Below are 10353 nucleotides of genomic sequence, written 5' to 3'. Positions count from 1 at the left end.
TACCCGTTGTTCAGCACTTTGGGCCTTCTTTGGCAAGTTTCGGTTTTGTTTAGCACGATTCTCCGGAGGAGGGACAGTTCTCGTTGGTAGGTCTTGGGTCCAATGCTAGCTTGCCGGAGGTATTGGCTTCAAATCGTGCCGATGGTCTTGATGTTCTGACTGTGCTGGCCTTCCCAACACTATCGATTCATAAATCTCTGAAGATCTACACCTGAAAACTAAAGGATAGTAAGTTTGCAAAGATGGACGATAGCCTGATTGCCAAGGCAGTGACGGTGATTAACGCTGCTAGTCCTTTGGATTTCAGTCTGAGCTTGCCTTTGCAGCCGTCTGATCTGACTCTAGCTAAGACCTTGTCAAAGGTTATTAACCACCCGATGAAAGCAAGTGTAGATGCCTTGAAAGCCAGCATGGAGGTTTCTTTCAAACTTACATCCAGCATGGAGATAGTCAAAAAACATTCATAATATCTTCTTTGAGAACCTCCCAACAAGTCAAAAAGAAAGCCAAAGATAAACCTACAAGGCCTGAGACCTTATCACTATTCAGAGCTTTCATTACCTCGAAAACTTCGCTATCCTTGAAAGCTTTCTCCAACCAAATAGCCTCCTTTTCACCAATAGAATCAAAAGGAAGACCATATAATTTAGGCCACCAACTAAACTTTTCAAAGTAAAGACAACTATAAAACTGCAGAATATGCTCTATTTTTGTAATATTGAAAGATATCGAGCAATTAAAATCTAAAGATTCAAAGGTGTTGTTTGATTAGTTCAAATTAGCCACACAGTGGAAAAGTTTAGAATTCTTATCTCCCTCTCTCAACCAAAGTGTTGTCAATTTCTGTCTCCAACTCACTTCTATTAGAATAGTCAACTCCAAGTTATTAATAATCTTAGCCTTTCTCAAATTCTCAACATTAGATAAGGTTCTTCCTTCAGCAATAACATCAAGACCTCAGAGTTCGTCCAAAAGGAACTTTTTATGCTTTTGAACATTACCAAACACCTAAATCCTTTTCCTCAAGTCGGTTTTCAAAGCTCCCTATTTACAAGCCAAGATAAAACTAGGAGAGCCTTAAAATCTGTATGTTAATCACAGTGGGCCAGCTCAGTAACAGCAGCCCACAGTGGGCCAACTCTGTTCTTAGAACCATCAGGACCAGGCCCACATCAATCCTATTAATTAAACGGTCTTCCCCTTTAAGAAACTCCAGCTCACTCCTTAAGTTTTAAAAATCAAAATTGACACCGTTATGGCCAACTCTGTTCTTAGAACCATCAGGACCTATGCCCACATTAAGCCTATTAATTAAACGGTCTATTCCCCTTTAAGAAACTCCATCCATTCCTCAAGTTTTAAAAATAAGTTGACGCCCTTATCACCCCTAGAGCCACTTATCCAGCCTGCACCACAGTCTGACGTTCCATACCTTTGGCTCTATAGTATTGGAAAAACTAGAAGAATTAGTGTCATGGTGTTCGCTGAAATTTTCCCCAACCCAACTAATACCTCTGCATACAACCGTTTACCAACATCCTCAGTCAAAGCTCTCAACATCGACACTGTTAGAAACACACCCATGCCGAACTAAGGGTAACCACCTTGAGAAAACCTGGGAGGTTTTACCTGAGTCTAGCGTCATTGGACAACTGGATAGATTCTAAAACTTTTAGAACTCAAGAGTGAAACCTCTCCAGCTCCTACCACCTCTTCCTTCCAGATCCAACTGCCACCTCCATACTCCACAACTGCCAAGAAACGACGATGTTTGTTTGACTAGAGCTGGGCAATGAAGGCTTTATTTCTAACCCTAGAAGACTTTACAAACTCCTTCAACCCTTCCGCTTGCAATAGAGCCTCCACGATTCCCAACAGCCAAACCACACTAACTGTACCCAAGAAACTGAATGTAAGATTTCCAACTTCTTTCATATATCCATAAAACAAAAACCCACTCCTCAACCGCAAACTGGAAAGACTTAGATTCGACAAAAAACCATCTCAACTTCCCCATTCTGATTACCTTTTAGTGTGTCTTTGCATGACATCTGACATAGGATCCTATCTAAAGTTGTTCAGTTTAATTCTCAGCCAACCTTTGCCCCACATAATTTTCCTCTTACTCTTTCTCTGCTTGTAGTACTTTGAATATAACTAACTTCATGGCTCTGCATTGGGGAATTCCAGGTTCGATTTAACCCCCCAAATACATGCGTGGGTAAGAAGCACCGTCTCTAGGCCAAGAGCCAGAATTTAAAGGTACTGTGCCCCACCCCCACCCACCAAACAAGGTCAGGAAAAAGAAAAGGGAAGACTCTTTAAGTTGCTGAACAATATTGAGAAATGTTTCCACATGTATCTACATATAAAAATTGATAATCTATAAATTGACATATACCAAAGATTCCAGGAAATTGACTCCAATGAACTGCACGTCTACGCCATGAATGCCAAGAATAGCCTGATGTACCTGTAATTGTGAAAGCATTAGTATGCCAAGATTTTTTTTTTTTTTTTTTTTTTTGATAAGTATGCCAAGAAAAAATTTAAGGTAAATTGCCCAATCTATCCAACAAGTACTTCAATTCCAGATGCTGTGGTGAATCTGTTACTTTAAAATTTGATAAAATCAAATACAATAATTTGGAAACAATAAAGATAAAAGTGAGAGAATCTATTGGCCCAACATGGAGTAACTGAAAAAGTAAAGAGGAACCATTAGTGGCGAAGACAGGGAGCTAGGGGGCCATGGCCCCCCAACCATGCCCAAGGAAATTTTAGATGGCTTCCCACTTCAAAACAAATTTTTTTTCTAAAATTTTTTTTATCAGACAAGAATACTCCAATAAATTTGAAAAAAAATAATTTTTTTTCCTTTAAGAAAAAATGAAACATGTTTAAATTTCCACATCATGGTTTTTTATTTTTATTTTTTTAAAAAAAATAGTTTGGGGGACATTGACAATTGACAATTTTATTTTCATCATTGGTGGGACATTGACAATTTTTTGTAGTTTGAGGGGACATTCTCTCAATTGAAAGTTTGGGGGGACATTGTCATTTGAGGGGTAGTCTGAGGGGGAAATGTGGACTTTTCCCTAAATAGTTTATAGATTTTATAAGCCCAAATAGAGTTAATTACTTTAGTTGTTAGCATGTATCTGTTAGGCCTCTACACAAGCCATGCCCACATTGACAAACAAGCTAACTAGGTGCTTTATTGTTTTAGTATAGGCATATGATAAGTGGAAGCATGTGTATGTGTCATTCATGAAGTTAACTTCTTTTTTTGTGGGTAAAATGATGTCGATTTTTTTTTTAAGCACATTATGTTGATTGTTGATGTAATGCTTTCGTTACTTCTGTCAACTTACAGGGAAAAAAAAAATATCTATTGACATTTACCATATTTGGCTCATTCTCCTACAATCAACCAAGATTTGTGGACTAATGTGGACCTCACATAAGTCAATGGTGGACCCCACAAATTTCATGGTTGATCTATTGAATTTATAGGAGAATATGGGGCAAATATGGGGAACTCATTAACCCCTAGCATTTCTTAAATAAGAGAGTTCCACTATGAAGAAATTCGTGGGCCTAACTCATCTCCAAAAACCGGTTCAATAAAAGAGAGTTACCCACTCCTTATAAACATGCCTATGGTCTTGTCCACAAACAATGTGAGATTAATCCTCAACACTCTCCCTCACATGCAGGCCAGTATTTTTCCTGGCCTTTGTCACAGGGTAAATAGTGTGAGTCTCATTCATCCTGTTATAGGCTCTGATACCATTAAAGAAATTTGTAGGCCTAACTCATCTCATAAAACCGATTAAAAGGAGAGGGTTGCCAACTCCTTATAAACATGTGTAAGGTCTTGTTCACAAGCAATGTGGGATTATTCCTTAACATACTACAAGGCAAAAGCCAGCTCAAAGAAAGTATGCAAGGCACAAGAGCCGAAACAAGAGAGCAAAGGTCAAACAATCTACAATTGAAGGTCTACTATTGAACCAAAAGAACTAAAACATTACCTCATTGGAATGCAAGGTCAGAAGTAGCAAATTTTTTTATCTTTTTTTTCTATAGATATCCTTGTTCAATTTTCCACAAAAATCTCCAATTAAAAAATAGGAAAAAAATGACGATGATAGAAGAAAAAGGTTCTGGTAAAAAAATGTAGAAAGAAAAAAAGCATATACACATCATATTGTGTAATATATGTGTGTGTGCACACGTGTGCACTGGTACCTGATTAAAAAAAGCCTCCTTCTCCACAGCCGTAAAATCAAGCCTACACAAAAAAACAATTGTAAATTAAAATCAAGGTTTCCTTTTCTTAAGAGACTAAGCTGGAAATCTAAGCAATTCTGAGTTCAATTTTACAAAAGTTTAGTGAAATACAAAAATGCAACAAAGGCTGGTAAATTTACAAATATGCATTTATATATTAAAGGCAGTACAAAGCATATTCATTAGACAAATTCCAGACAACGATATGTCCCACATATTTGCTTGTGATCCACAAAGAAGGTAGAAACTAGGCCTGGATCACACCATTTTCATCCAAAACATGGAACAGGTGCACAGAGCAGTAAATAAAGGATGGTAACTCACGTCACAAATCTAACTCAAGACATGGTCTACATCCATTTAACATAAGGTAGCAATATCATGAATAAGATAGAGCTGCTGCCAACAGGGATTCCGTTCATTTGCCTCCTAGCAAAAAAATAAATATGGAGGGCATACACTTATTTCACATGCTCTGTTAGGAGTTTACATGTAAAATCACAAACAACTTACCATCCCCTTTTCATCAATTGAGCAGCCACAGAAGAAACCTTTGCTAGGACATAGCCCTCAGGTGAACTAGCATGCTGCATAAAAAAGCAGAGACAGAAACTGCATGCAGGATAAATTTAGTTAGTGCATGGTCAACGAACATGTCAACTTAAGTACTTGCATAATTTGATAAGACATCGTAGTGTTACAATACGAAGTAATTACATAGTTATCACCAGAAGAACAAGCATGTAAGAAACAAATGCTATTGTGGACTAATACTAGTGATGTGAATGCTACAAGGATGATTTTAAAAAATAAAATAAAATAAAGAGCACAAAAGATAACCTAATCAAGCTTCTCTTGTCATCAGCGGTAAGAAAACCCCATTCCCTGATAGCTGCATCACGTATGGCTGCAGCAGCTTGAAACCTTGCATTTGGCACCTTAGAATTCCCTGGATAGATAAAACCACCATCAGCAAAAAGAACATGCACTATTACCTAATTTGTCAATAAACTATCTTACTTTTTTTTTTTTTTTGATAAGTAATCCCAAGTATTATTAAGGGGTAAATATAGTTTAGCCCCCTCAACTAACAAAAATTTTTTTATAAAGACCCACGAACTGACAACTGTGACACTTAGGTACATCAAACTACTAATTTGTTGCATTTAAGCTACTTGGTTAGAGGTTGCCATCTGTTTATCAGTCTTCCTATAATACCCTTCATTTTTTAAAACCAAAATAATAAAAAAATAATAAAATAAAAAAAGAGCAAAGGGTGGGTTGGTTCAACCACCCAAATTTAAGGTGGGGGTGGCCCGTAGGCTAGGGGTTGCCAGCAAGCCCACCCAGAGGTGGCTGCGGGTAGAGCCACGAACCACCCCCATGGTGGTTGAGCGGTGGCTCAGCCACCCCCATTTCCATTTTTTTTTTTTTTATTCATTAATAATTATAATGGTTAAATTTGGTTTTTAAAGAGTCAAAATGAGGGTACTTTCAAAAGATGACTTTTCCATCCAAAAAGTAGACGATCAACGCTAACAGAGGGGCTTAATTACAACAAAATGGTAGTTCGATGTACCCAAGTGTAATAACTGTCAATTTGTAAGGTTTTATCAAAAATAGCTATCAGTTGAGGGGGTTGAAGTATATTTAACCCTATTATTAAAAAGCACAAAGGTGCAACCCAAATATAGAAGATGTATAAAAAAGATACACCTAATTAAAAGAAGAGAAAATATCTAGAAAAGCTAGAAATATTAAAATCAAAGACAGCAGCCCAATGGTAAAGTTTCATAAAGAAAAAAAGGCTTCCACTGATGTTCGCTCACAATCCTCAAAATGCCGATCATTTATTTCCCTCCAAAGGCACCACATAAACCAGGACAGTATCATTTTCCATACTGCATCAAAATGAAGCCTACCAACTTGCTCTCTCAAGCATACGAAGAGGTCTACCACTCAATTAGGCATAACCCAAGCCAACACTACATTGCTGTAGATAGCGTTCCAAAGAGCAGTGGCAATTTGAGAATGGAGCAAAAGGTGATCCGTCGACTCTCCATTCTTCTTACACATGCAACACCAACCTCTTCCTAAGGTTGTCCATGGCGAGAATTTTCCCTAATGCGACGGACCAAGCAAAGAAAGTCACTCTTAATGGGATCCTTATTCCACCAAATACTCTTCCCAGTATTATCATGAGGAACAAGGACATGGTAGTATGATCTAACGCCAAACAACCCTTCTCTTGGAAAGTACCTAACAAAGCTTGTCTTCACGACTCCGTCTCAATTTCATGGAATACAACAAATTTAAGAATGAGGTAAAGAAATCCACCTTCCAATCATGAGTTGCTCTAAGAAAAGTTAGCATTTCACCAATCGGAGGCACTAGAGAGATCCAAATGGTCTGCCACATAAGCTTCCTCAAATCAGGCAATACTGAACAATTCCAGAAAAGCAATCTTGAGGACTTGATCCCCACACCACACATCATGTCATAATCTAATTCTGGAGTCGTCACCCACCTCAAATCTAGTATGACTACAAAGCTCTCTCCAACCCCCTCCTAATATTTTTTCAAAGCTCCACCTCATACAACCCATGGACCTCAATAGAAAACCACCCACCCCACTAGCTGCCGTATTTAGAATCCACAACCACCCTGCATAAGGCTTCTCTCTCATGAGCATAGCAACAAAGCTACTTCCCCAAAAGAGCTCGTTTAAATAAAAGTGAACTCCAGACCCCTAACCCTACTTTAGAAATTGGAGTGCATGCTTTCGGCTAGCTAATCAAGTGGAATTTGATCTCTTCACCAATGCCGTCCCATAAAAAATCTTACTGCAAATTCCACATGCGACTGGCAACACCAACTGGGAGAGGAAAAAAAAGACATGAAGTAGGCAGATTAGATAAAGTGCTTTTAATCAAGGTAACTCCTCAACCCTTTGACAAGCACATCCTCTTCCATCAAGCCAAATGGTGTTCTATTTTCTCAGTAATGCTATCTCAAATAGATTTGGCCTTAAACAAAGCTCTCAGGGGAAGGCTTAAGTATTTCATAGGCAAAGAAGAAACCTTATAACCCAAGATGCTAGCCATGCCTTCAACATTAGTGACATTTCCAACAAAGACCAAATCTAATTTAGCCAAATTAATCCTCAAAACCTAAAACCGCTTAAAGCATAAAAACAAACAACGCAAGCTATAAAGATGATATGGATTTGCCCTGCAAAAAATCAAAGTGTCATCTACAAACACAAGGTGAGAAATGTTGAAAGCACTCCCACTCCTAGACCCCATCAAGAAGCCTGATAATAGGCCCTCATTCACAATAAGAGATATCATTTTACTTAACGCCTCTATAACAATAAGAAACAGAAAAGGGACAATGGATCTCCATGTCTCAAGCCATGGGAACTACTAAAGAAACCCGACAGAGTGCCATTTACCGACGCAGAAAAGCACACCAAAGGAGGTAAGTCAAATTAGTCTTGTCATACTCCATCGACCACTCACTACAAGCTCATTAAGACACCACCACACATGAATTGATCAAATTAATTAAGAAGGCTAGTGACTTAGATACCTAGAAATTGAACCTTAGGAAGCCAGTTTGGACCTTACCTAAGCCTAAGGCCATTATGTGGTGAGAGATTTTTGAATGGTTTAAAAATGTTTGAGGAAACTTCACTTAACACCCCCCCACCAAAACTTTCATCGCTTTTATAATCACCCTCTTAAAGTTCAAAACTCTTAATTTAGTGTTTCCACTATCCAACTTTAAAAATTTGCAATGTTACCCATTTGTTAGGATTTTCTATTAAATCCAAAATACCATTTTTTATTAAAAAAAAAAAAAAATTATTTAATTAAGGTAATTTTGAAGTTTTATAAATTTTACAAGGGTATAAAGGTCATTTCACCCATTTATCGTGTGATTTAACCCAAAACCCTAATAAGGGGTGACATTGCAAACTTTATAAAATTTGATACACTAAATTGAGAGTTTTTGAACTTTAGAGAGGTGATTGTAAAAGCGATGAAAGTTCAGGGGGTTAAGTGAAGTTTCCCCAAAATGTTTTTATATGACTTATTTTTAACATAGTTCAAACCCATTTGAACAACATGATTCTTGTTCAAATGGTGTCATGAAGCTGATGTGGCATTTTACGGTGGGAAACTTTGTTCAAAGACAATCCAAACAGTGTGAAAAAACTTGCGTGTCACAAAATGCATTGAGGAATGATAATTTGAAACCCGTTTGAATGACAAACCAAAACCAATCTCATATTTGTTTAGCATGGAAAGATCTTTAGGCTAGAAATCAAAATCGCATTTTTTAACCTAGTGCATTTGAATGCCACTTAAGTCTGTTTAAACAGTGCGTGCCTTTCAGCAAAGTCAAAACACAATTTTTTGCGTTTTTCGGTTTTTTCGAAGGGTTTATAAATATATTCTTTTCTCATAACCACATAGGGTTCCTCTAAATATTTTGAGGGCATAAGAGAGGCTAGAAAAAGAGAAAAGTTGAGAACCATTAAGAGAGAAAAAGATCTTAGATCTTTAACAAAATCATGCCACCGCCATCAGGAATCTTTATAAACATTTTAGATGGTAATATAGAAACCATATACCTTTTGAGATCAATTCTTCATTATTACTGCATGTGAATTTCAAGTTGTGGAGTCCAAAGACATTGAATGAATAGCGTGGGGAGCATAGTGAGGAGTCAACGCATAATATAAATGAATGAAGAAAGCAAGGATCACGGAAATATCAATCGTTAAAGAAGGATGAATAGTACAACATGAATTTCGTGGAGTTTAAGTCGATGTGTAAGTATATATGTGATTTTATATGTCATGTGCTCGTTTCCTTTAGTTCTAATATAGTTTAGAGCTGGACTAGGTCTCGTAGTTTTTCCCAATTGGGTTTTCCACCTCGAATACCAAGACCACCGTAGTGCAAGGGACGACAAACTTGATCCCACTTTACAAGATGCAACTTAGCGTCATCTCCCATTCCTCCCCACGAGAAATCTCTTTGGACTTTCTCAAGCCTTTTAGCAACACTCATGGGGATCGGAAACAAAGACAAAAAGTAAGTTGGTAAATTAGACATAGTACTCTTGATGAGAGTTAAACGGCCTCCTTTGGAGAGGTACATCCTCTTCCAACCTGCCATTTGGTGCACAAAGGTGCCTTTGCGAGTGGCTTTTTTCGGGTGGACCGCGGCCCTAGGCAAAATTTTGACTATTGATAATCTACGTAAGAGGAACTTTGTGGTGGTGGAGTGGTGTTGTATGTGCAAAAAGTCAGGAGAGTCGGTAGATCATCTTCTTCTCCATTGCGAAACCGCAAGAACTCTTTGGCACACTATCTTTAGTCGGTTTGGGTTGCTTTGGGTTATGCCTTGCAAAGTGAGGGATTTATTTTATTGCTGGTGGTCGGGAGGTCGTGCTCGAAGCGCGGTAGTTTGGAAGATGATTCCTCTATGTCTTATGTGGTGTATATGGATTGAAAGAAATGCTAGATGTTTTGAGAATTCTACTAGGACTATAGAGGAGCTAACTCATTTTTTCTTCTTTACTCTTTACTCTTGGACGGCCGCTTGGTTAGCTCCTTTAGTAATTAGTTTTTCTGACTTCCTATTTCATTTCTCTCCTTCCTAGGCGCTCTCTTTTTATACTTCCCATGTATATGGGTTGCGCCCCTCTGCGCTCTTGTTATATAATACTTTTACTTATCAAAAAAAAAAAAAAACTCGTATGTGCAATTTTGTGTGATGTTCTTGTTATTATTCGCTTCATATGATTGTTTCGAAATTCTTACATTTGAGCACATCATGTTTTTATTATCTTAAATTATTGGAACAGGTCATCATGTCTAAGGTTCGAATCCTTTTGGGTACAAACAATTTCTTGGGGTCAACCCGCCAGCAAAGCTAGAGTATTACCCGATCCGTGTGGAGGGGGCACTTTACACGAGTCCAAGGTTTATCTGATAAGGATGAGTACACGAAGTAACCCTACCTTGGTTCCTCATCAACA

At 37.9% G+C, this 10353-nt stretch overlaps 1 protein-coding gene across 1 annotated transcript in view; it reads right to left on the bottom strand.

Annotated features, from left to right (window-relative positions):
• The window catches only part of LOC132168723 (uncharacterized), a gene marked incomplete at its 5' end in the record, with an annotated part of 54590 nt that extends 49342 nt beyond the window's left edge, over nucleotides 1-5248 (bottom strand). Inside the window, 4 exon segments of the mRNA XM_059579749.1 lie at nucleotides 2402-2473; nucleotides 4258-4300; nucleotides 4813-4911; nucleotides 5140-5248. Of these exon segments, the coding sequence (XP_059435732.1) occupies nucleotides 2402-2473; nucleotides 4258-4300; nucleotides 4813-4911; nucleotides 5140-5248 (323 nt within the window).
• Nucleotides 5249-10353: the final 5105 nt, after the last annotated feature.

The sequence above is a fragment of the Corylus avellana genome, chromosome ca2 (genome assembly GCF_901000735.1).
Source record: "Corylus avellana chromosome ca2, CavTom2PMs-1.0".
NCBI lineage: Eukaryota > Viridiplantae > Streptophyta > Magnoliopsida > Fagales > Betulaceae > Corylus > Corylus avellana.
This window is presented reverse-complemented; position numbering and strand designations above follow the sequence as displayed.